At 43.5% G+C, this 27,433-nt stretch overlaps 2 protein-coding genes across 2 annotated transcripts; both read right to left on the reverse strand.

Moving 5' to 3' along the window:
- Nucleotides 1-15,180: 15,180 nt before the first annotated feature.
- LOC127292721 (peroxidase 51) lies at nt 15,181-16,817 on the reverse strand. Its single transcript, XM_051322169.2, has 4 exons — nt 16,546-16,817; nt 16,253-16,447; nt 15,968-16,133; nt 15,181-15,878 (listed from the first exon to the last, which is right to left on the reverse strand). Exons 1-4 carry the CDS (start codon nt 16,753-16,755, stop codon nt 15,484-15,486), a joined length of 966 nt encoding a protein of 321 aa, XP_051178129.1. The 5' UTR covers nt 16,756-16,817; the 3' UTR covers nt 15,181-15,483.
- Nucleotides 16,818-19,039: 2,222 nt separating this feature from the next.
- Nucleotides 19,040-20,676, reverse strand: LOC127292720 (peroxidase 51). The gene is made up of 4 exons (XM_051322168.2): nt 20,396-20,676; nt 20,121-20,315; nt 19,837-20,002; nt 19,040-19,739 (listed from the first exon to the last, which is right to left on the reverse strand). Exons 1-4 carry the CDS (start codon nt 20,609-20,611, stop codon nt 19,345-19,347), a joined length of 972 nt encoding a protein of 323 aa, XP_051178128.1. The 5' UTR covers nt 20,612-20,676; the 3' UTR covers nt 19,040-19,344.
- Nucleotides 20,677-27,433: the final 6,757 nt, after the last annotated feature.

Below are 27,433 nucleotides of genomic sequence, written 5' to 3' on the forward strand. Positions count from 1 at the left end.
GCGCACATATCTGAGGAACACGCACGTAAATTGGCAGATTTTTCCGAGTTACCTACAGAGAATCATACTCAAATTCGTGACAGATAGAAATCTGCTTCTGCGCAAAAATCCAAATCTAGTATCAACCTTCTATTAGAGACTTCACTTGGCACAACATTGCAATAAAATAAAGATAAGGAGAGGTTGCTACAGTAGTAACAACTTCCAAGACACAACAAAACAGTAACAAAATAAAGACATGGGTTATCTCCCAAGAAGTGCTTTCTTTATAGCCATTAAGATGGGCTCAGTAATTTTAATGATGCACTCGCAAAAAATAAGAGTTGAAGCAAAGGAGAGCATCAAAAAGCAAATTCAAACCACATTTAAGTCTAACCCACTTCCTATGCATAGGAATCTTGTACACAAATAAATTCATGAAGATCAAAGTGACAAGCATAAGAAGATAAAGCAAGAGTAACTTCAAAAGTTTCAGCATATAGAGAGGTGTTTTAGTACCATGAAAATTTCTACATCCATATTTTCCTCTCTCATAATAATTTTCAGTAGCATCATGAATAAACTCAACAATATAACTATCACATGCAGCATGCTTTTCATGATTCACAAACATATAATTTTTATCAAGCTCAAAAACAGTGGGATTAAAACTTTCAAACCCACTTTTATCAATAATATAACAAGATGATTGATCATTCTCAAGAGATATGGGACTCCTAGATAAATTCAAGACTTCTCCAATCCCATTTTCATTAGTAGTACAATTAATATTATCAAGTAACATAGGACCATCATCTAGAGATTTATCATAAACATTTGCTAAGCAAAATTCTTTAGTACCATGCATTTCGACATCAGGCACAAACAAAGCATTATCATAAGATTTATCAAAGTAGCATGGATTATCATAGATAACAGTAGCATAATTATTCTCACAAGTTTTACTCATAGGGAATATTTCAAGAGAATCCACAGGAACATAACATTCAACCTCCTTTGGTAAGCATGGAGGACAATCAAATAGTGTAAGAGATAAAGAGTTACTCTCATTAGAAGGTTGGCATGAGTAGCTAATCCATTCTTCCTCCTTTTGTTCATCACTCTCCTCTTCTTTTTCATCCAATGAGCTTTCAGGTTCATCAATTTCCTCCTCTTTTTCATCCAATGAGCTTTCAGGTTCATCAATTTCTTCTTCCACAGGTTCCTGCAAATTGTGAGTGCATTCTTGTGCATTAATGAGTCTCTCTTTATAATCAATGATATAAGGATTATCGCTGTAACTTTCTATGCAAAAATTAAGGGTAGAAGAGACATAATCTTTAAGGTCCTTACAAACAACACAAGTTTCATAATTTTTAGCCATGAAGGATTCTATCTCAGAAGCTCCCATAAATATGACAAATTGTTCTACCTCTTCGAACCCAAAATGAATATAGTTATTCCAATTGTAGTTCTTAATTAAAACTTCTTCACTAAAGCCACATTGGAATTTCAGATGTTTAGTATCCTGTTGAGAGCAACAGTTTATATCATGGTGTTTAAGCAAGATTTTAGCAATTGTATTCAATTTTTCTATCACAACACTCATAACTTTTCCCATTCTTGATTCTCTATAATTATTATATAATTCTATAAGCTCCAAATAGGTTGTGGGTTCTCCCATAACAACAGTTTTTAATTTTTTGGGTTTTCAAATTTTTATGGATTTTTGGGTATATAAGAAAAGTAAAACAAGACAAAAACAAACTAGACAAAAGTAAACTAAGCAAAATAATACTAGACAGAAATAAACTAAGCAAAAACAAACTAGACAAAAGTAAACTAAGCAAAACAAAATAAAATAAAATAAAAACAGAGAGAGAGGTAGAGTGTACTCCCCAGGTGAACTTATGAGTAGAGCTATGCCTCCCCGGCAACGACGCCAGGAAATAGTCTTGATAACCCACAAGTATAGGGGATCGCAACAGTCTTCGAGGGAAGTAAAACCCAAATTTATTGATTCGACACAAGGGGAGGTAAAGAATACTTATAAGCCTTAACAACTGAGTTGTCAATTCAGTTGCACCTGGAAAAGCACTAGTAACAGGGGTGATGTGAAAGTAGCAGTAATATGAGAGCAAAGTAACAAAAGAATACAAAGCAGCAGTAATAGTAACACAGAGGCAATGGCACCAGAAAATAGTTGATACTACTTCCAATGACATGTAGAACGAGTATATGATGATGAAAGATGGACCGGGGTTCCCAGCTATCTTCACTAGTGGTAACTCTCCAATAACAAGTGACAAGTGTTGGGTGAACAAATTACAGTTGGGCAATTGATAGGATTGAAATAGCATTAAGACAGAACATCAAGATTATTAATTATGTAGGCATGTTTTCCATATATAGTCATACGTGCTCGCAATGAGAAACTTGTACAACATCTTTTGTCCTACCAGCCGGTGGCAACCGGGCCTCTAGGAAATCTACTGGAAATTAAGGTACTCCTTTTAATAGAGCACCGGAGCAAAGCATTAACACTCCGTGAAAACATGTGATCCTCATACCTAAGCCTTCCCCTCCAGTTGTCCCAGTTGCTTTCACTCTGGGGCCTTTGGTTCCGGACATAGACATGTGCATACAACTTGTAGATACAATCTAAGCAATAAGTATAGAGCTTAAATCTAAGATCATGCCACTCGGGCCCTAGTGACAAGCATTAAACATAACAAGATTGCAGAAACAATAACTTCACAAACTTATATAGATAGACTATTCATAATGTAACAATCCATCGGATCCCGACAAACACAACACCGATTACATCAGATGAATCTCAATCATGTAAGGCAGCTCATGAGATCATTGTATTGAAGTACATGGGAGAGAGAGAGAGTACCAACTAGCTACAGCTAGAACCCGTAGTCCATGGGGGAACTACTCACGGAGCATGGTGGAGGCGGTGGCGTTGATGGAGATGGCTTCCGGGGGCACTTCCCCGTCCCGGCAGGGTGCCGGAACAGAGACTTCTGTCCCCCGAATTGGAGTTTCGCGATGGCGGCGGCTCTGGAAGGTTTCTCGTCCCGTGGCTTATTCGTCCGAAGTTTTTAGGTCAGGACGGCTTAAATAGGCGGAGAAACGGAGTCGGAAGGGGTCTGGGGCCACCAGACAACAGGGGGCGCGCCCCCACCCTGGGCCGCGCCGCCCACACGTGTGGGGCCCACAGGGCTCCCCTCTGGTGTCTCTCCGGTGTTCTGGAAGCTTCGTGGAATTATAAGATGCTGGGCGTTGATTTCGTTCAATTCCGAGAATATTTCCTTACTAGGATTTCTGAAACCAAAAACAGCAGAAAACAGGAACTGGCACTGCGGCATCTCGTTAATAGGTTAGTTCCGGAAAATGCATCAAAACGATATAAATTGTGTATAAAACATGTAGGTATTGTCATAAAACAAGCATGGAACATTAGAAATTATAGATACGTTGGAGACGTATCAGTAGTGTGGTACCCAAGTCTTCCACAGGTAAATTGTGCTTAAGCATCTCCGGTTGACGAAGAAGAATCTCATCAATCTCATTTCTTTCCTCCATAAAGATCTCACTTTTGTGGTCCTCCATATATTGCTCCAAAGCATTGTTAGGAGCAAGAGCAATAGAGGCAAGTTGTTCAACTCTAAAATCTTCATTAGGCAATTCCGTTTCATAAGGAGTTTTAGCAAACCTAAAAAAAATAAACTCAAAAGACTCTCCATCAAATTTAGTAAGAATTTTCTCCTTATTACAATCTATAATAGCACCAAAAGTATTCAAGAAAGGTCTACCAAAAATTGTAGGACAAGTCTTACTAGCAACTGAACCAAGTACTAGGAAATCAGCAGGATATTTAATCTTACCACATAAAACTTCCACATCTCTAACAATACCAACCGGAGAGATGGTATCTCTATTAGCAAGCTGAATAACCGTATCAATTTCTTCAAGTTCACAAGAACCAATTTCATGCATAATTTCCCTGTAAAGCTCATAAGGAATAGCACTCGAACTTGCACCAATATCACATAAACTATAATAGCAATGATCACATATTCTGATAGAAAGCACGTGAACACTAGTTTTCTTGGATTTACTAGGATGTGAAACAATATTAGAAGCATCTTCACAAAAGATAATGTGTCCATCTTCTACATTTTCAGTAACAAGATCCTTTACTATTGCTACTGCAGGTTCAATGGTTATTTGTTCATCAGGTTCTATAGCTTTCTTTGTACTTTTATTAACCACACGAGTTATAATAGAATGTTCCTTTACCTTGGCAGGAAAAGGTACTTTCTCAATATAAGGTTTAGGCAAAACACGATCAACAGTACAAACTTCAATATTTCTAGCAGGAACACAATTAACAATATCTTTATAAGGTGCATGATACTTGTTCCAGTCCTTTTTGGGAACATCAAGATAAGAGGCAAAGGCCTTAAAACAATTTGCAAGAATTTGAGAATCAAGACCACAAACATCACTAGTATTATGAAAGTCATCAGTTCGCATAAAAGATTCAATGCATTCATAATTATAGTTTATACCTAACTTTCTTCCTTTATCATTCTCCCATCCTTCAGTATTTTGAATGCGGTCGAGAAGATACTATTTAGCTTCTTCTTTCATACGTGTAAATGATCCAGAACAAGAATCATCCAATAAATCCTTATCATGAAGAGAAAGCCTTGCATAGAAGTTATTAATAACAATATTATTGGGGACCTCATGAATGGGGCATTTGAGCATTAGTGACTTGAATCTCTCCAACGCTTGGGAAATACTCTCTCCATCTTGAGGCTAGAAATTATATATTTGATTGCGATCTTTATGAATCTCACTTGGAGGATAGAATCTATATCTCTTATAAAGCAAAACCCCACTAGAAGGTCATTTAAGTTGTCTATCTCAACATGCAAGCTATCCACATCATCCATTCTATTAGCCATCCAATTTTCCATGTCATCCTCCACTAACATTCATTAATACTCTACATGCAAGCCACATCATCTATTTTGTAAGCCATCCAATTATCCACATCATCAACTTTTAGCCGCCAACTACATAACCATTTCAAGTCAGTTTTTTAAGTTAGCCTCTTGAATATTTACGCATCCTGCATGTTCCTACAAATAATATCCTATTTCAATCAACTTATACCCTTTTGTTTTTTACAAAATAGAGTTATCGAAGAAATTCCCGCTGCAACGCGCGCGGTATCCTTCTAGTTTAGAATAAAAGAGAGGTACAATTTCCTCCCATCCAATAGATCAGCCATTCTTCAGCATCTTATACCATTCCGCGGCTCTTCCCTTAAGTGATAAAGAGAATAAATTACTCTAAACTTGGTCCATTGAAATACCTGCACACTTGAACAACTCACATAATTCATGTATAAAGAGTAAATGATCACCTGGATGGACAGTTTCATCTCCTAAATAGCAGTTATTCCTAACAAGTTCAACAATTTTCATAGGTATTTTAAAATGATCCAATTGAGCATGCGGTGGTTCATCTACTACCATAGCAGTGGTAGTATTGATCCCAAATAGAGAGTCAAATGGAGACTTCTCCATAATGAAATAAAGCAGTTGACAGAAATAAAAGCAGCACTTGCAGTAAAAGTTTTCTTGACCAATTCCACTCTTCAATAACGCTTCACTTCCCGACAACGGCGCCAGAAAATAGTCTTGATGACCCACAAGTATAGGGGGTGTATCGTAGTACTTGAGATAAATAAGAGTGTCGAACCCAACGAGGAGCAGAAGGTGTTGACTAGCAGTTTCGATCAAGGATTCACTGTAAACACTAGCAAACATGTTTTCAGGGGTATTTGGTATTGTAGATAAATAAAGTACGAGTAAACAAAAAACAGTAATAATAATTGCAGCGAGTGACCCAATCGTTTTTAAAGCAAAGGACAAGTCGGTTGTTGTACTTATGATGACTAAACGTTCCTGGGGACACACAGGAATTTTGTCAAGTGCTTTTGCTTCACGCAGCTGAATAATCTTCATTGGTTTGGTAAGTGTTGTGTGGGTGAACCTATGCTAATGCACTATCCCAACTTGGACTAATGCATACTTGTGATTATACCCCTTGCAAGCATCCATAACTACAAGAAAGTAATTAAGATAAATCTAACCACAACCATAAACTTTGAGATCCTACACTCCCTCATGCACCGGTTTCCTAACGGTGGTTTAGGTTTCTATCACTCCTGCAACCCCACAATTAGTACCAAATACACGATGCATTCCCCTAGGCCCATAAAGGGGAAGTATCATGTAGTCGACGTTCACATGACACCAATAGAAGAATAACACCACAACTTAAATATCAAACCATTAAATATTACTCAACATAGTTCCACTACTAACATCATGACTTCTCTCACGTCCTCAAGAACTAAACGAATCAGAGGTGATATAATGATGAACAACAATCTGGACATAAACCTTAATTCAATGGTTTCACTCAATAGCAGCAACTACAAGGAGTAATCAATACTGGGAAAGTTTCCCCTATGAACTAGACAAGTATAAAACCCAAGATGTTACATCGGGACGGAGTGGAGATGGCGGTGATGATGGTGTTGGTGGTGGAGATGATGATGATGATCCCGATGAAGTCCAGCTCGATGACGATGATGATGGCGATGATTTCCCCCTGTGGGAAGAAATTTCCCCGGCAGATTTCTGCCTACCAGAGAGCTTTAATCTCTGTGTGGTTTTCCGCCCCGTAGCAGTGGTGGAATATTTCTCTGTTCTCTCCCCCAGTGTTAGGGTTCGCGGGGGATGAAATACGCGAGGGTACAACGTCAGAGGTGGGCCAGGACCACCACACCATGCCTAGGCGCGATCAGGGGGTGGCCCGCTCCTAGGGGTTGTGTGGGCCCCTCCTGGCCCACCTCAGGCTCCCCTTCTGGCTTCCTCCGTCGTCTGGCAAAATAGGAGTTTCTGGGTATTTTCTGGGAATTGTTGCTCTTCAGAAATATGGTATCTTGATGGTCCTTTTTCCAGTAGAATTCTGACTCCGGCGGTTAATTCTCCAATAATCATCAAACATGCAAAAATAGATGAAATAACATAAGTATTATCTCTAAATATGAAATATATCAATGAATAATAGTAAATTATGATATAAAATAGTGATGCAATTTGGACGTATCAGTCGTCTTGGGCGAAGACGACGGGGCCGATCTTCCATAACTAGGACGAGGTTGCATGATCATAGGTTTACTTACAAGATTAGGAGGATGATTATGATTCTCGTCCTAGTCCTATGCTACGAAGATTAGTCAATTCCCCCTAAATTTAGTCCGTCCACTTTCTTTTGCCAACTCTTTCCCGCCACCATTTGCTGCCATTTCTTCTCATCGATGTTCTATAAGACCACTCATGATTTGTTTTGATGTACCAATGCTCCTCTCCCCTCGCTTCCTCTTATTAACTCCTTGCCGCTATGAGTGTGTCTTGCTCGGATCAAGATTGTAGGCCGAAGAAGATGGAAGGATGCAATCTTTCCGCGGGGGTGAGAGCGGAGTGGTGTCCGTGTAGCAATCTTGCCAACATGAAGGAGGTGTTATTGTTGTTTTTATTAGCGTTCTTATTTGTGCTGGAGTCTTCTCCGCAACTTTGTATGTGCTACCATTGGATTGACACATAGCAACATGCTTGCGCGGTGAGTGAGGTTGCGGAAATTAGTCGCGGTGCATGGGAAAACATGTACATGAAGGAGCATGCACAAGAGTATGATGCACGGGTGAAGGCGGAGCAAGAGAGAGTGAGAGAGGGGAGACATGAGAGAATATAGGGAGGAGTAAGGATCTTTGTTTCAGGGGATGAGGTGGAAAATGAGGAAAATAGACTCCAGATGCATGAGGATGAATGGTTGCGCAAGGAGGCTGGCGAGGAGGAGAGGCGGAGAAAGAGAAAAAGGCTAGCTGGAGAATGTAGTGACAAGACATGAAAAAAGGCCACGATAGACTCAAGATCACTAGAGTTCAGTTCTATTAGAGATATATGTCTTAATTTTAGTTGGACTGTGACTCGTGGGCGGACCTAGAGGGTGGGCCGGGTGGGCCATGGCCCACCCTGAATTTTCAAAAAAATGACTACCATATCAACAGTTAGGCAGCATTGATCCGGTCAAATAGCCCATAGAACAACCTCTATAAATTTCATTGGGGCGACCCCTGCACTTTCCCTCTCGTCCTAGGTTCATTCTACACCCCTACTCGTGACGGGAATGTGATTGAGTATAGACCACTCCACTTCGGTAGCCGGCGGGTGATGTATGCGAGGATACAACACATGATCTTTCGCTCGGCGACATCTCACACGACCGCAATGCAAGAAGGAAGGAAATCAACCATGGCTTGGATGAGCCATGGTAGGTTGGGCGCACAACAGCGACCCGAGCAGCCCAAGCAGAAGTCGGTTTTCGTTTCGGTTTATTGTTGTAATTGCATAATTGACCATGGAGATGAATGGTGATATTATGTCCGTTTTCCGGAATCAATTTTACTCATTCATGTTATTACATACATATTTGTATCTATACCACACGTGATAGATTCTCATGTTTAATTTCGTACAAAAAAGTTTATCTGAAAAACTACCCGGAGCACTTGCATATGTAGGACCACTAATCCCATTTAAAACAAGTTGTATCCAAGGTAATTTTATGTATGTATATTGTTATTGTATATACAATTCAATACCATGTGTACAACACGCAGATGTTGTGAACTTTCTATGAAATCTAACTTGCAAGAATTTTTTGCCAATGGTTAGAAATATCTATAAGTATAGGTGCCTAACAATAAACCAACAACTAAGATATTTATTTGATTGTACGATTTATAGATCTGTATTATGGTATTTGTGGATATTGATATATAGATGCACCAACATACATACATACATACATACATACATACATACATACATACATACATACATACATACACAGTTTAATTTTAGCAATGGGTGAAAATAGTTTAAGTAAAACTTTATTGCAACATAAATTTAAATTTGAAGAAAAAACTATGTATTGTATTCATTAAAGTTGTACAAGAGAGAACTAATATCCGAAAAACTATGTATTGAAACGGGAAAATTCAGAAGCTGGAGGAGCATTTCTGAACTGTAAAACGCGAAGACACAGGGAAGAGACGTGTATCACGCAATGTACGCTCATTGCAACAGAATCCAAAAGACAGCCATGGCGTTGCAGTTCCGTGCACATTCCGTTAGCAGGTCCGCAAATCGACACAGCAGATAAGGTTTCTGGCTGGACGCCTGCCTGGAAAGGCGAACGCGGCCAAGGCATTGCGGGTTGTGTTTGTTGTCTCTCGGAGCAGGTTTTATGATTGGAGACGTCGTCGGGAACGAGCACGAGGTATTGCTGCCATATTACGAGATCCAACGCCGGAGCCCGGAGCTGGTAGCGCCGCACAGCGAAGGCCGCACCTGAAAGGGCAAAGGGCTCGGGGTGCTAGCTGCTTCCTGCCGCTCGCCGCTCTCCGCCATGCCATGCCACCATTGTTTAGCTAATCGGCAGCTTGAATTGCACACGTCGTTTCCAAGAACATGTGCGAAGCTCCGTCAATTTAGCCGGCTATGCTGACTGCATACAGTGGTGTGTCGAGTAGTCGGTGTGTTGGATTTCCAGGGCAACGGTCGACGCCTCGACGGGAATGAAAATGACACGTCTTTCGAGTTGTTTTAGGAACGCGCCTTTTGAGTCCTGATGATTTCTGAGCGTGACACGAACACATCAGTCCGCTCCTCAGCGGGCCCCGGGCCCCAACGGCTCATTCCGCAGTTGGACCGGTCCCTTTCTTTCCCCATCTTTCGTCGAGGCCCACAGATCTACATATAGATGGCCCGGCCCAGGATTCCGAAAAACGGCCCAAGTGTTCAGCACGACGCCCTGGGATCCCGACAAAATCAAACGACCAACAACAGTTCCTGAGTTCAGACAAACTCAAGTTGCTTCAGATGAGTGAGACATCATGGATCCTGATCGTTATTTAGTTAGGCGACATGGCCTGCGCCTGGAAGATATCCAACGCGAACGCGAGAAAAGGTAATGAAATGGGGCGACTTCGGCTGTTCGGTTGGGACGTCGATCTCCTCGGTGGTTGCAGGGTCCCTAGCATCGGCGGCTTCAGGTTATCAGTTTCCTCGTTCGCCACGGCGCTCCTCCAGCGTCGCACGCGTGCGTTTACTGAAAACTTCTCCTGCTCATGTTCTCCTGGCCTGGGACGAAGAAACCTTCTCGATCGTAGCTTGTAGACCTGCAGATCGAGAGCTTGCTGGTCGCGTCAACCGGTGCGTGCTCTTTCAGTTCGCCGTCAGGCGGGTCCCTCTGCACTTGGAATTCTAAGCTTGGAATGTGAGATTCCTACTAAACTTGGCGCTGGTAAGGTGTAGAAAAAGTTAACAGCAAGAATACAATAATGAGTCCGGTGTTACTTTTATTTACTAAGATGTCTTCACTGTTCAGTAAACTTGATACAGGAAGCTCATTTGAAGTGGATAGAAAAACTAGGGTTGGCTCTCGCGTCGCTCCCGCGAGCGACCGAGGGCCCCTGGCGGCGCCGCCCCCTCGCCCCCCTCCACACCCCCGCCCACTCCCTCGCCGCCGCCTGAGGGCATCGCCGGGAAAAGCCCCCGCAGCGCCGGCGCCGGCGGCGGGCCCTCTTCTCCCTCGCTCGGTTGTGGAGGCGCAGCCTCTGCGGGCGAGTGAGGCGCCGCGCTGTGTGGTGGGCGCGCGGCGCGGTCCTTCGACGACGGCGTGGAGACGGTGCGGACCTGGCGGCTCTCTGGAGCGTCCTCGGCGGTGGGCGGCGCGAATCCCGGCCATGGAGGGCGGTGGAAGATGTGGTCGGCGTGGGTTGGGCCCGGCGCGGCGTGCAACGGCGCGGCCCATCCAGCCCGGCTCGGCGGGGAGCTTGGCGTGGTGGTGGTCTGCGGCATCTAGCCGCCTCGTTTTCGAGCCGGGGCAGGGCCCTGGGACCGTTTCGAGCCTACTTTCGCCTAAGATCTGTGGCCGTCGGCAGCCATGGGGCCTGTAGGTGGCAGGTCTGGCCGGTAGCGCTCCCTCGTCGGGTTTCGGGGCTTGGAGGCGGTGGTCGGCCTACTCCTCGGTCGGCGTCCGGCGCCCTCAAAGCGACGTGTCTCGTTTTTTCCTCGGTTTCGCAGTGGCCAGGGTTGGGATCCCGAGGCGGCGGCCCTGAAAGGTGGGAGTCATGTTGGTCGACGGGCGAGTCAATGACTCTGGTGCTGGCCGGTGACCACGGCCGTGAGGGCGGCGTGGTGGCCGGCGAGTTGGGTGTTGTGGGGTGTAGATGGCGGTGATTTTGCCAAAGGGAAACCTTTGCCCCTTGGGCCATGGTGACAGCGTCCGCGGACGGCGTTCCCTTGTTGAAGGCGTCGTGAGGCCAATCTCCGTCCCTCTACTTCCTCCGGGTGAAAACCCAAGATCCTCGGATCGGGCGGTGGCGGCACTTCGGTGTCGTGATCTTCTTGAAGACACCGTCTTGGAGCCCACAACACGAGGCTCTCCGATGGTTGTGACGGAGGTGATTCTTCGGCGATCTTCGGCAAGGCTTGCTCCGTGCCCTTCCCTTGTCGAGCTTCCTTGGTGCTGCTTTCCGGTTTGTGAGGAACGTGGATTGGTTCCCGGTGGTGGTCGGCTTCCGGTGGCGTTTCTGCGATGGAGGGGTTCTGTCGACGGCACGCGTGAAAAATGGCTCGCTCTCGAGTGGGCTCCGGCCCGACACTATAGCTTCCAGCTCTGCTCCGAGTCCTCGTAGGCGTTTTGGCCGAGCCAGTTGGTCGCGCTTCGGGTTATAGCTTCTTTGGTAGTTCGTGTGGGTGTGTGGTGTCAATCTGTAAGCTAGGTTCAGCAGTTTGTATCGTTTTCGTCGTTTGGTGGCTTTGTTAATTTAAAGTTGGACACTTGAGTGCCTTTTATCTAAAAAGAAAAGCTCTCATTTGAAGTTTTCACCCGTATAAAGACTCTCGTCACGCTAATGACGAGATGCCGTGTCTCATGTCGCAGTCTCATCCCAAAAAATTAACCCGGTGTTTGACAAAATCAAGTGCCCGCCAATTATCCATTTGTTGAAAATAAAAACAAGAAGAACAAGAAAGGATATCGTGCCGAACAAGAATCCTTCGGAGGAATGCTGTTACTCCAGAGAGCAATGTACAGCCAAAACTGGTTCAAGATGCACAACAATTGCAATGTCCTTGCTCACCAGAATTAGCAGTTGGAAATGGCATATTTTTCTTCACAATTATGCCAGATTATATTTCAGAGTGCTGAATTTATTTCCCATTATTTCCCTTGAGGCTGCTTAATTTATTCATTGAGAAAAGTGCACCTTTAGATTTCCGAACTTTGCACCAAAATTTAACTTCTCATGATTTTCTGATTTTTTTATATCTTTGCACCAAGGTAAACATGTACTCATTGAACTTGGTAGAGGAAATTGACTTGAAGTTTTCAACACGTTTTTAGCTCACCACTCCTTGATATTAGATGTCATCACGATGCCGAGTTTTATGTCGGAGTATTGTCCAAAAAATAATAATTGTAAGTTTGACGGTCTTACACTCCCGCCAATAATTCCTTTAGTGGAAAAATATGTACTACGAAGAATACCGTGGGCGCACATGTTTCTCTAGGAAGAATGTTGCGACACAAGAGAATAATTGTTCAACCAAAATTTGTACAACATATAAAAAGTGCAATGTACTTAGTCACCAGCAATTAGCACACAACAAAACGTGACAATCATGCCCCATATTGGGTGAGGGCTTAATTGTTTATTTTCCTATTTTCGTCGCACAGTTCTTAATCTATTCATTGGGAAATTTTTCGCTTTTAGAGTTCTGAACTTTGAGCCAATTCAACATTTGATCCTACTTTGCCGCCAAAGAAAATAATTTTTAATGCTATATACTTTGATGCTTTTGCCAAGTCCGATTGAGATGATATTTGGTGAAGTATCGGTCGACTTCTTAAAAATGCAAGGTACACTTTTCAAGAATCTAAAGTTACACGTTTCTAAATTAGCCACGACTGATGAAATCCCAGTTTTTAAGACATAGACAAAGCTTAAGTTTAATCACGCACGAAAAACCTCTCAACTTAGGAAATCGTTTACTCGTGGAGTCTTTATCGAGTTCCAAAAATATGGTTTTCATTGATGTGATATCTGTTGTGAAGTGTATATGTGGATTGCCTAGCCCTTTCCATCAGTTTGGACTTTTGGTTCAAGTGGCTAGTGCATAAAGCTTAACATGGTATCAGAGCCCAGGGTCTCGAGTTCGAGTCCTGGCTTTCACAATTTATTCTAAAATTATCTCCTCTCCTTGCAGCCGCTGCGCCCGGCCGCTGCCGCCGCCTCTTTGTCTCTGACTCTACACGTGTTGACTTGTCTTCTCGTCTTCCCGTCACACGTGAGAGGGGACGTTAAAGTGTATAAATAGATTGCCTAGCCCTTTCCATCAGTTCGGACTTTTGGTTCAAGTGGCTAGTGCATGAAGGTTAACATGGTATCAGAGCCCCAGGTCTCAAGTTCAAATCCCGCCTTTCACATGGTTTTCGCAATTAAGTCTAAAAATTGCTATTTCCCCCCTCTATAGCCACCGCTGTTTCGGTGTACTCTTCTTCTTTCACGTGTTGACTTTCTCTTCTCCCGTCACACGCGAGTGGGGGTGTTGTGAAGTGTATATGTGGATTGCCTAGCCCTTTCCATCAGTTCGGACTTTTGGTTCAAGTGGCTAGTGCATAAAGCTTAACAATGTCCATATGAAACCAGTTTTACTAACGACATTGCTGCATGAATGTGAAATGTAATTTCGATGACAATGCAAATTGAGATGGTGACGATGTTAAAAGCAGAAGATAGGTTATAGCCCGTTTTCGCTAATTGATCGGACAATTCTCTCATTCTTTATGCTTTTGTCTCCATATTTTAAAGAACATCTCATCCGTACACAATAAAATCATATATGACAAACTTATTTGAGGTGTGCACCCATAACTTGTCGAGGCGCATGTGCTTTATTCATTCAATCAAATCCTGGGCGCATAACTTATTTCACGGTTGCTGAAAGCTTCTCCAGCTCATGTTTCTCCCTGTGAATGGAGAAACCTTCTGGTCGCTTGTAGACCTGCAGAGAGCTTGCTGGTCGTGTCAACTGGCGTGTGCTACTTTCTTCAGTTCGCCCTAACGCGGGTCCCTCTGCACTTAGAAAAGGAGTATGCAAATGGACTAAACTTTGAAATTCTTACAACGAAACTTGCGGTGGTAAAGGGTGAAGGAAGTTATCGGCACGAATATTATAAAATGTATCCGGTGTTACTCTCTTCTTTAACATGTGCCCAGTGAACTTCGCAGAGAAAATTGATTTGAAGTTTTCACCGATCCTGCCAGGCTGTCACAATACCCGGTTGTAAATATCATGACGAGATATGCCGTGTTTTACGTCCAAGTCTTGATTCCAAAAAATAATCAGCAGTTTGAAGGATTAAAACTCCCGCCAATAAATTCTCAAAAAAAATCCTGCCAATAATTATTTGTTTGAAAAAAAGACGAACGATATCGTGCCGAGTAAGGTTTCCCCATAAGAATGTTGTGACTCGAGAAACAAAAATTGAACAAAAAATAGTTCATCATATAAAATAAATAAAAATTAGTTCATCATATAAAATAAAGGCAAAATAGTAATTTTGAATGTCATAACTCCAATGGTTTTGCTATAACATCCAACTAAAGCCTCAATCAACCATTTCTTAAAATGTGAGTTGCATTTTATACTAAACTAAAGTTGCATTTTGTGAATCGATTGAGACTTGCGGAAATCTCGGTTGATTAGGACATAGATGGCCTCTTTTTTTCAGAGAAAAGGCTTTTATAGCGCACCGGAAACAAATATCTTTCAACTTATCAAACCATTTACTAGGAGAGTCTTCGTCGACTTCAATTTGGGTTCTGATTTGTGTGATGTTCACATGAAGCTGGTTTTACTTGCGTGGTTACATGATTACGAGTTGCAAGTTTGATGACGGTAAAAATTAGATGCGACAATGTGAAAAAACAGAAGAAAGAACATCCCATTAATTAGCACACAACAAAACTGTAGTATGGACGAGCTTATTCGAGGTGTGCACCCATTACTATCAGGGTGCGTGTGCTTTATTCATTCAAATCATCAAATCCAACTTATGTGCTTGCATAGCCCGCACATACAAAAGCAACAAATGAAACAACATGTATAGGTCATGCACAAACCGGAAGACACAACGAATTTACGTACTACCACGCACACATTGCGTGCACTTTCATGCACCTTGGACGCACGCACGTGCACTAGCTAATTCAGAAGCCGTAGCGATATGCACGCGCGCATCGGCATCATCAATCCCTTTCGTGACTCCATATCAGTTGAAGACATCGCACTGCTGGCGTATGTTGCCCTGGCTGCCGGACTTGACCCCGACGCGGCCGAGCTTGGTAATGGCGTCGACGAAGGCCGAGTTGAAGGCGGCCGTACTGTTGGCCAACGCGTTGACGTTGGTGCGGGTGCGGCTGTCGGTGTAGAGCACCTGGTCGGAGGCGAGCAGGCCGCCGCCGTCCTGCAGGTTCCGGAAGTACTGGTTGTCGAAGGTCGCCGGCGAGGACTGGTCCATGAGCACCATGGGATCCGACGAGCCGTCGGCGGGGCACTTGGTCCTGAGGAACGCCGCGTAGGTGGGGTTCAGCGTCGGGTCCGCCGGGTTGCCGTACACCCGGTCCCTGAACGTGCCGCAGTGCGCAAGCCCTACGGTGTGCGCCGCTGTTTATATAGAACAACAAACTTGTTAGCTGCGTCCTGTGTCTCTCAGGGTAGAGACGCGTGTGTGTCATTGTGTCTTACGGCCTTACCTGAGAGAGCGACCATGTGCGACGTGGTGAGTCCATGAGCTCTGAAGATTGCGATCAGCTGGTTAATGGTGTGGGTGGGACGCGGCAGCTGGCCCGCCACGCTGCTGGCGCTGGAGCTCAGGCCGTCCAGCCTGCCCAGCTCCACCGGGTAGAACGGAGCGCCGCTCTGTTATTGAAGAACACAAGCAGTCTATTCAGGCTCGGGTGTATGCATGGATTGCACATGTGTGCTACAAAACGTGCACAAGTGTACTCTGTAAAAGTGTGTGGCGAGAGTGTATTCACCATGGAGATGGCGTCTCGTGTGGCGATGGTGAGTATGTCGGCGCAGGAGACCTGGTCGGGGCACGCGGCCTCCACGGCGGCCTTGGCGGCGTTCACCGTGTCGAAGCCTTCGAACGCCAGGGACTTGTTGTCGTCGGCGTCCCTCTCCGCCGCGCTCCCCGCCGTCGAGCTGATCAGCACCGATCCGTCGCAACCCTGCACGACACAGCGGCGACCCATCGGTTACAGGTGATACTACTGCGACATCGAAGCAGCTGGGCCTGTTGCTGCGCGCGGCGCCGTGTGTGCGTTACCTCGACGAAGCAGTCGTGGAAGAAGAGGCGGATGGTGGAGCCGATCGCCCGGATGTTGGCATCCATCTTCTGCTTCACCACGCCGCGCACAATGGTTTCCAGGTTGGGGCAGGTGTCTCTGTAGTAGTCCGGCGCCAGGTCGGACGCGCCGAGCTGCGCGGAGACGGCCAGAGCGAACAGCACCACAAACGGCAACGACGACCAAGCCATTTTTTCGCTCTTGCTAAATGCTAATACCTCTTTGTAGTATGTTTAGTATGCAAAAATGGAGGGATATACTTACTATATATAGACAGAGATTTGCAAAAGGCGGCGTCTAATGGACTCTCGATTACATTGACAATATGATAATATAACATGAGATGCTCAAGCCGTGATACGAAAGATTTTGCCACGCTCTGGAAGACAGCCAGGATAGTTGACAAACTTTGATCGATCGACAGTAACACTTGCTATTGTCTAGTGTGGGGACTGATTCCTGGTGCATGCGTTGCGTGGGATGTTTTCCGGGGGTTTATTTTCCATTGATGTGACGATGTTTTGCGGGAATCAAGTGTCTGTCCATTGTCAGGGGTTGCTTCTTCATCACATATCTTTTTTTTTCCATTTATATAAATCATTACACCATAATATAAACAGATATTAGGCATAGAGATAACCTTACTCATTTGGTTTGACACGGAAGTAGAAGTAAGAGTAAGTGAACATTACGCGTTTTACCGTGACCTTTGTCGACAATAGGACGACTAATTAATTATTAAATCATTAAAAAGTGAAGTAGTTATGCGGGTATGTTCATTTCACATATATGTGCCAGCTGGCGTAACATTATACTACTATTATGACTAGCATTGCTTGTCCAATATAGATTACCCTGTTTCCATATCACTATCAAGGAGCTTTCCCGGAGCAACCATTTAGGAACGGTAGCACATGATTTATTGAACCAGTGCGGGTATAGGTGCAATAAGCAACTTTGGTGATGATGCTTCAACGCTCCATGTCTCTTATTTTCATTGGTTGATTTTTTTACCACACTTTGTGGCGAAATACTCCGTTTTAAAACTATGCAATAAGAATGGTCGTGAACATCTATTAATGCAGAAGTCAGGATGTATCTCCCTATTCGAAATAATTGAAGGAGATTTGTTGCATATATCTCAGAATATACAAGGAAACATTTTGATTTTCTGTTTTTATTCTTCAATTTTTCTAAACAGAGCAATTCTTTTAGCTACGAATTAGCATCTGTTGGATCTCACATGGAGGGCTAAAAATGAGTGCCTTTGCTTCTCCACAACGTCTATTAGGAAAGCTAGTGTCTTTTAACGGACAAACCTAACCGACCATGAATCTTTTTGTTCCGTGGTTGTTCATGACCGTTTTTCCTCGAAATATTAAGAATACTCCTAGATGTCACCTTAGCATTAATTTGACCAAACCATTTGGCATCACCTTTATTTTATAAATGAAAAAACTGTTTGACCATGTTGTTAATTTTAGGATGAATGATTGGATACCCATTGTTCGTTTGCCATAAATTCTACGGGCAAGGTAGTATATTAGCTTGATGACTACGTCCTGAACACAACTTGGAGGTTCTTACTAGGAAACTTGCCCTGGTAAAGTGTGGAGGAAGCTCGACAAGAATATCCAGTGTCACTCTTTTGTTTAACATGTGTTTAGTGAACTTAGTAGAGGAAGCTGATTTGAAGTTTTCACCGGGCCTTCAGGCTGTCACACTACCCAGTTGTAAATGTCCAAAGTCTTGCCCCTAAAAATTCATCGGTAGTTTGCCAGACTCAGACTCCCGCCAATAATTACTTTGTTAGAATAGAAAATATAACAATGAACAATACCGTGCGGAGCAAGGTTTCCTCGGAGGAATGTTGTGACTCAAGAATGAAATTTTGAACCTAAATTAGTTCAACATATATTAAATAAATGCAATGTCTGTAGCTAGGTTAGCAGCTAACAAAAGGCATGGTGTTTTACAATATGCCCCATCATATTTTGAGAGGCCCAACTTTTCTATTTGTTTCCCGGAGAGTGTCAACTTTGCACGAGTTTACCTTTTGAACCAAACAATTTTGAATGCTATAACTTCCACGGTTTTGCTAAGCATCATCCAAGTGAAGTCTCAATCAATTTCATAAAATGTGAGTTGCATTTCATACTTAAGTGAAGTTGCATTTTTGTAAATCGATTGAGACTTGAGGAAATCTCGGTTGATTAAGACATAGAGAGACTTTTTTTTAGAGAAAAGGCTATTACAACGCACAGTAAACAAGTATCTCCGAACTTATTAAACCGTTTACTTGTGGAGTCTTCGTCGACTTCAATTTGGTTCTCATTTGTGTGACGCCCACGTGAAGCCGGCTTTGTTGGCGTGGTTGCGACACGATTACGAGTTGCAATTTCGATGCCATTGGAAATTGAAATGTCGACAGTGTGAAAAAAAAGAACACCTCATTAGCACGCAATAAAACTATAGTATGTACGAACTTATTTGAGGTGTGCACCCATTGCTTTTTGGGGGTGCATGCCCTTTATTCATTTCACTTTATCAAATCCAACTTATGTGCATAGTCCGCACATACAAAAGCAACAAATGAAACAACATGTATAGGTCATGTACAAACCGGAAGACACAACGAATTTATGTACCAAGCACGCACACATTGTGTGTGCGCTCATGCACCTTTGTCGCATGCACGTACACTAGCCAATTAAGAAGCCATAGCGATATGTATGCACGCATCCATCCCTTTCATGACTTTATCGGTTGAGGACGTTTTATCAGTTGAAGACGTCGCACCGCTCGCGTATGTTGCCCTGTCTGCCGGACTTGACCCCGACGCGGCCGAGCTTGGTGATGGCGTCGACGAAGGCCTGGCTGAAGGCGTCCGAGCTGGCGGCCCAGGCATCGACGTCCGTGCGGGTGCGGCTGTCGGTGTGGAGCAGCTGGTCGGAGGCGAGCAGGCCGCCGCCGTCCTGCAGGTTCCGGTAGTACTGGTTGTCGAACTGCGCCGGCGTGGTCTGGTCCATGCGCACCGTCGGGTTGGGCGACCCGCTGGCGGGGCACTGGCTCCGGAGGAACGCCGAGTACTTGGGGTTCAGCGTCGCGTCCGCCGGGTTGCCGTACAGCCGGTCGCTGAACTTGTCGCAGTGCGCCTCCCCCACCGTGTGCGCCGCTGCATATACAACACACCAAAGCTTGTTACATCACCGGCGTCCGGCGGCATGTACTTGAGGCACAAGTGTGTGTCTGTCAGTGTGTCTCACTCTCACCTGAGAGCGCGACCATGTTCGACCTGGTGAGCCCTTGAGCTCTGAAGATTGCGGTCAGCTGGTTAATGGTGTGGGTGGGGTGCGGCAGCTGGCCCGTCACGCTGCTGGCGCTGGAGCTCAGGCCGTCCAACCTGCCCAGCTCCACCGGGTAGAACGGACCGCCGCTCTGTTGTTACAGAGAACGAACAGCCTAGTCAGGCTCTGGTATGCTTAAATTGTAGTACACGTGTACTCGAAAACGTAAACAGTGTACTCTGAAAGTGTATGTGAGCGTGTACACTGACCAGGGCGATGGCGTCTCGCGCGGCGATGGTGAGTATGTCGGCGCAGGAGACCTGGCCGGGGCAGGCCGCTTCGACGGCGGTCTTGACGGCGTTCACCGTGTTGAAGCCTTCGGGCGCCAGGGACTTGTTGTCGTCGGCGTCCCTCTCCGCCGTGTTCCCCGCCGTCGAGCTGATCAGCACCGATCCGTCGCAACCCTACACGTGTACACGACGCGACCAGTCAGTTACACTACATACTGAAACGCCGTCGCTGCATGCGCGCGGCGTGTGCTTACCTCGACGAAGCAGTCGTGGAAGAAGAGGCGGATGGTGGAGCCGATCGTCTTGATCGTGGCGTCCCTCTGCTGCGCCACCACGCCGCGGACGATGCTCTCCAGGTTCGGGCAGGTGCTGCTGTAATAGTTCGGCGACAGGTCGGACGCGCCGAGCTGCGCGGAGATGGCCAGGGCGAGCAGCACCACCATGCACGACGAAGACGACGACCAAGCCATCTTGCTCAACCCGAAATGTCTCTGTACTCTCTGTACTTAGTATCGTTGGTGAAGAGATTAATGGTCATAGATAGTGCCATATATAGACAGATATAGCGAGGGTATACGACTGACCAATTATTACATGGACAGTTAAAACCTTAAAATGACATATTCTCAAGGTGTGATACTCAATATTCTACACACAAAAAAGTTTGATACACAAGATATTGCCACACTCTGGAAGAAAGCGAGGAGAGTTGACAAACTTTGATCGATCGAGAGTTACATTTGTTATTGTCTAGTCTTTGGACTGATTCTTGATGCATGCGTGGGATGTTTTGAGGGAATTTATTTTCCACTGATGTGACGATGTTTGAAGTTTGAACACAAGATAAGCTCACGTCACGCAAGGCATATTGTGCACCAAGTCTTTAGCTTTATGGAATGATGTGTCTATTGTCAGGTTTGCTTCTTCATCACATATCTTTTCTTTTCCAATTATAAATCATTACATGTCCATAAACGGAGATTGGGCAACGATCATTTGGTTCGAAACAGAAGTAAAAGTAAAACTAAGTGAACATTATGTGTTTTGCCGTTACCTTTGTCAACAGTAAGATGATTAATTAATTATTAGTTTTTTATCAATGCGGGTATATTCATTTCACATATATGTGCCAGGTGTCCTAACATTGTACTCTTATGATTAGCATTGCTTGTTCAATATAGGTTACTCTATCACTATCAAAGAGCATTTCCGGGTGCAAGAATTAATAAATGGTAGCACGTGGTATATTAATAAACTGGTGCGGGTATAGGTGCAATACCCGACTTTCGTGATTATGCTTCAACTCCATGTCTCTTATTTTTCGTTGGTTGATTTTTGTACCCACGCTTTGTGGTGAATTGATTGTAATACTCTGTTTTGAAACTATGCAATAAGAATGGTAATGAACATCGATTAATGTAGAAGTTGTGATGTATCTCCCTATTCGAAAGTATTGAAGGAGACTCTTGCGTATATCTCAGAATATACAAGGAAACATTTCGGTTCGTTGATATTTTTTCAAAAAAATTTGAACATATCATTTTTTTAGCTATGAGTTAGCATCACTCTATCATGTTGGGTCTCAAATGGAGGGCTGAAAATGGGTGACTTTGGTTCTCGACATCATCTATTTGCAAAGCTAACGTCTTTCAACCGACAAACCTAACTGACCATGAATCTTTTTGGTCCGTGCTTGATGTTTTGCCTTGAAATACTAAGAAAGCTCCTAGCTGTCACATTAGCATTATTGACCTAATAATTTAGTATCACCTTTATTTCATAAGTGAAAAATTGTTTGACCATGTTTTTAATTTTAAGATGAATGATTGGACACGCATTGTTCATCGGCTATAAAGTCTAGAGGCGAGGCAATTTAGCTTAATGACTACGTCCTAAAGACATTCTATAGGCCACGTAGCAAACAAGTGGAGTTATTTCACGGTATATCCCATACATCAACACGTAAGAATTTGGAGTCAAGCACTGCCAGTTGCTCGACATCGATGATACGCCACGCGTAGCCAGAGTTGAAAACGATCATACTACATATGACTTAATAGAAGCAACCACTCCCAGTAAAAACAACCAACTTCGTGGAAAATTAGTAGGCCTACTCGAGCGAATTTTCAATATAAATAAATATGAGAACGACTTGTTAAAACATTTCATCACTTCGTACGGATCTTGTCGTACATCGTCGTCTAGCGAAACATCAACGAAGTTTCTAAGTATAGCTCCATGTCGTCTGCTTGGTCCGCTTCAGGCCTTCAGCCGATCGATGCACCTGATGCTGCCGGTGCTAACAGGACTACAGGAGCACAAGCTTCCTCTCAATGGCCGGTCTGGTGGTTAAATTTATTGCACCAATAAGTTGAGGAATTATACAAACATATAGGGAAAATTTGCTATGGGACACTGTTATTTTCCGGTCTTTGCTAAAATACATAGTAAAACGTGTCTTTGCCTAGTACCATTATAATTTTGGATACGTTTGCTAAAACACACCGCATGACCCAAAACGGAAATATTTATTTTTTTATTGCAAAATTACCAGATTATTATTGAGAATTAAACCGGTTTTCCTTCCATCTAGTTAGACAAGAAAAAAACCAACCAGACTTTGGTTTTAATTCCATACGGGTAGGGATGAAGGGGAGGAAGCCCTGCATCTGTATCAGCTACGAGCCCTAGTGAGATTTACGAACCGCCGTCCTCCATCTTGCCGGCCGCCGCCGTTTTGATTCTCACCGCCGGCGAGCACGCGTACGTCGTCCAGGAGGGGTCTGGAGACCGGCGCCCTCGGCCGCACTCGCCGGCGCCCTCGCGTTCGACAACAATCTGCTGGCGGCCATGGATGGCGACACAGCCTGGGTGCCCGAAGGGTATATTTCTGCCCAGATTGTTTCCCAGTCACGCCTGTATGTATCTTGATCTTAGTTGAGCACTAAATCATTTGCTAGCTCACGCCTCATGGTTGTAGATAGCCCGTTCATATTATTCAGTAGTAAGGAATGCTGAATATGATCCAAAAACATTACGTGATGCCTGCACCTTTGTGCACTTTATCAGTGTTCAGTAGTTATATCAAGGGATTGCTTATATCATTGGGATGCCTATATCATTCGGTACTGATGGTGCGATGTAACAATTCAGATTACCCCAACTGATGTGATTATTACTACGTACTTGATCCAGTCTTACTAGAGTATTTTGTTCTAGAATATAGTCTGTAATATCCGTATTATTTTGAACAGGATGGATTGTAGTTCAGCTACCAGAATTGATGTCCGGGTGTGTGCATATGCTGAATTTTGCGATAATGGCACACAAGTATGGCATCCAACTAGAGATGAACTGAAAGTTGTAGACAGGGATTTTGTCAATTTCAAAGATTTCAGCGAAGAACTTGATCAAGAAATTGATACCTACGCACTAACAAGGGCCCCCAAAAAAACCGTTAAAGCTAAAGATGGCTGGGCCAAAGTTTTAACTACCAGAAAAACCAAACTAAACCGGACGTGGATGGTTATCCTAAGCAGAAAAAATAAACTTTCCGTTTTGGGTCAAGTGGTGTGTTTTGGCAAACGTATCAAAAATTATAATGGTACTAGGCAAAGACACGTTTTAGCGGTGTGTTTTAGCAAAGACCGGAAAATAACGGTATCCCGTAGCAAATTTTCCCAAACATATATAGGATTAGAACGATACAGATGTCAGAGGATGGCAATCCATTCCTAGTTGACCGAACCCAGTGTACTGCTAGTCGGCTATTTCTTTGAAGAAAAAGAAGCTATAATCAAACATGAGTAGATGACCCCAAAATCCAGTCTGGACATTGGCCCGGTCCAAGACAAGGCAATTGCCTATCTACAATGAAAGCCCAGTACATGGTTTCGCTGAGGTTTTGAACTTGCCAATTTTTGCATCGGTCAAAGGCATAAGCAATATGCATCACAATACTACAAAGGGAAGCGTATGGGTGTTGCTCTATATTATCGCACTCTTTCTCAAGAAAAGGCACTACATTTGTAATTGCCAGAGAGACAAAACCAACTAAGGAAGCCAACACACCATTTCCAGATTTCAGTAATATGCATATTTTGGGCACACGAGGTGTCAACACCTATATTCATGAACAGGTCAGATTTTAACACCTCAGCATTTTGAATTGGCCGTCAAATTTAGAAGAATGAATTCAAATACATGGAGATGTGAATTCAGCATTCCTTAAGCTCACACGAAACTACGAAAGTTCAGTCAGTGTTTGGAGTTATTCTGCATACTGTAAACATGTACACTGGTACAGTAGTACTGGAATGCCATTCCTAGGCAAACAAGTCTGAAATTTGCCACCAACCAGATCTCCATGCCAAGAGGCAAGAGACCAGCCATGGGTATGCCTTTGTGGTGTCAAGATGGCCTAGGCCTTTTGGGCTCCACGGTATCGTGTGTGCTTTCCTCAAAGGAAAGCAGCATGTTCAAGGGCCCATGCACCAACAGCTGCAAGCTGTCTGTGGTCTCGTTTCCCTGATCAAAAGTGAACCCCATCGTCTGCGTCCGGCCGCCGTCGCGCTTTGCGAGGAGGGCTACAAGACGCATGTTCCGATCCGTGGTGCTTTTGCTGGATGGCTTTTATCCCTTTTGTGGTCATAGTATAGATATGCTCTGTTGAAGACTACATTTGTATCATTGTGCATGTTAGACCATGTATGTTGGTAGGGCACACTGACTCGAAATCTGCTTTCAGCTTGACTGGTACCTAGTACTCATTTGTGTATTTATTCATTAACTTTTCGACGCATTTCGTGTCTTTCACAACAATACGGCATCTCATAGAATAGCAAAACAATTTATTATCCGAGATCGTTATATGAATATACTCCAGGGTTTAGAGTATGATCCAACCGTGAAGTACATGTACGAAACGCATGGTCGATGTATCCGAGAAATTGGATGCCAATTGCAAAATTAAAGCTAGGGCTTGGAGAGAAAACAACAAAAGAAATTATGTGGTTATTATGGTAGCATTTTTTTCATCGTGGAAAAGAAGCAAATCTGGAGTCTATTAACCGATAGGAAATAGTAGAAGGGGATAAAATATGTCATGCTTCTAGCATTATTGTGCTACGGTTTGAGTGAAAATGTATCCGTTTGAGAAAATTGCAAAGATAATAGCGGCAAAAGGAGCAAGGACAAGTGTTAGTTTTGCTCAATTATTTTTCCAAGATGTGTTGGGTCGGAAGTTTTTCAGTAAAGTTTAAGAAACATGAGATTTTTGTATTGTATTTCACAAATAGATATTTTCTAGCAATTTTTTATTTTTCAATATACATCCTCAATTAATTCTTCTATCAATAATACTAAGTATACTAAAAATAAATTACCAGAGTTTGGAAGCCTATATTAGAAAAAAGGCTTCATGTACCATTTCGGAGCTTCCACACCACCACGCAACATCTGATCAAAAACAAAAGGGTGGCAATTATTCCAGGGGGAGATAGCTCTTGCAATAGTAGGCACAATAATTAATCTATGAGCGTCTCGACCCTCTTACCCCGTTGAGGATATCACCCGAAAAAATTAGAAAATTATCCCGCCACATCAAACTCATGTACACGTGATCCACGAAATAGAAACAAGGCGAGCGTGCTCAGCCATAGATCTCCTCACCAAGCAGTTATCGAAAATGTCCGAGGAGTAGTGTCCTTCTTGGGCATGGATAATGGTTGATAAGACAACACTATTAGTTTAGATGTTGGATGTCGCATGGTTAAAAAGTGTGTTTACAACCGCTTATCTCTTAGCTTAATTTCAATAGTTATTGTTCACAGCATAATAAAATTAAAACTAAAGATCATGTCACTAAGAGAAGGTATCTGGTACAATAAAGAAAATGTTGTTTATTTTTCATTACGAGATTATCTTACGAGTGAGAAAAGGAAAACTTATTTTGTTTCTCTATCCTCCAACTCAGAAATCATACTACTTGATCTTGCTAAGATAGCACCATATGCAGCTTCCTCTAATTAACATGTAAAGACAAAAATAAAATGAAACATTAGAGAGCCATGCCAATGTTGATAGATAGAGCATAACATTTCTAAAACTCAAGGGAAGAGATGAAAACGGATGAAGCTTGCCATTCAAGCATCATGTCAACAGGCTTGTCATCAGTCATCACTAAAGAATAATCTGTCAGTAATTAAGAAACTATTGATCTTGCCCTGACCCTGACTCTTGGCCATCTCCATGATGATCCATAACGGCATGAGCATGCTAGCTTGGCACAAGGCACGAGCGGATTGTTAGGGTTTTACATGGCATGATGAGGTCAGGAGCTGCAAGATGCAACTCGTGCAGGTCAGGCGCGGTGATTGTTTAACAGAACCAGGGAATTAAGTTGCTAGGATCGATGTGCTTTTGGGGAAAGTTCATCACTGAATTTAAGCACCTAGGCTTAGCCTCTGGATTGCTGCCAAGCATGCATCCCTCTCATCATTGCTACCATTCACCTCAGTATCAAAGAGGACACTGCTTCTGGAATTATCCTAGTTATCATCCTTATTAATCGATGATCAAAACTCCAATTATTGTGTTACTTAGCAACTGCAGCAACTGACCAGATGGCCAGAACTACAACTCGGAACGGGATAGCAAGAGCAAAGTTGCAATGTGTGTTGTGTTATGGATCATACAGAGCACGGTGATGCACGCCGAGTTCAGCAGTAAGTTACAAAAGCGAGAAGCTTTGGTGCCCGGCTGTTGGTCTGTTACGTGCCAAAGTGATTACTTGTTTAGCAGACGACTGCTACGGGGAAAGCATGACAAGCAGGCCAGCGGCTTTCTCCTCTTTCCACAAACTTTCTGCTGTTTTTTGCTCCTTTTGATCTCTTCTTTAAGCTTGTCAACCTTCCATTTTCTTTGCTACTTATCGCCATGGTCCACGGATCCTGTATGGCTGCTGTGGCAATGGAGAATGTAGATAACGTATTTGTATTATTTTTTTGTCAGATTTAATTCTATGTATTCTACTCTTTTTCATATGTATGATACTTTTTACAACTTTTAAATCTTAGACCACGCTCCTTTTTCGTTGTTATTTGGTTCATGTGGACCCAAGATTAAAGATGCATTTCTTGGAAAACTCAAGACAAGAACTTATTTGTAGTTGCGACAATCATATAGCGTCCCAACGACGTGGGTTTTGTCTTGGAACATCGGTGTATCATGTCCGGAGTAGTGCGAAAGGGTTAATTGTAACATCCCAGATTTAGAGGATACACAAAGAGAAT

The sequence above is a fragment of the Lolium perenne genome, chromosome 4 (assembly GCF_019359855.2).
Source record: "Lolium perenne isolate Kyuss_39 chromosome 4, Kyuss_2.0, whole genome shotgun sequence".
Lineage (NCBI taxonomy): Eukaryota > Viridiplantae > Streptophyta > Magnoliopsida > Poales > Poaceae > Lolium > Lolium perenne.

Coding starts and splice junctions, on each gene's coding strand:
- LOC127292721 (XM_051322169.2), bottom strand. CDS start 16,755: ATGGCTTGGTCGTCGTTGCCGTTTGTGGTGCTGTTCGCTCTGGCCGTC. Junction 16,134..16,252: donor CACGAGACGCCATCTCCATG/GTGAATACACTC, acceptor CTTCAATAACAG/AGCGGCGCTCCGTTCTACCC. Junction 15,879..15,967: donor GCACATGGTCGCTCTCTCAG/GTAAGGCCGTAA, acceptor CTATATAAACAG/CGGCGCACACCGTAGGGCTT.
- LOC127292720 (XM_051322168.2), bottom strand. CDS start 20,611: ATGGCTTGGTCGTCGTCTTCGTCGTGCATGGTGGTGCTGCTCGCCCTG. Junction 20,316..20,395: donor TCCACGACTGCTTCGTCGAG/GTAAGCACACGC, acceptor GTACACGTGTAG/GGTTGCGACGGATCGGTGCT. Junction 19,740..19,836: donor GAACATGGTCGCGCTCTCAG/GTGAGAGTGAGA, acceptor TTGTATATGCAG/CGGCGCACACGGTGGGGGAG.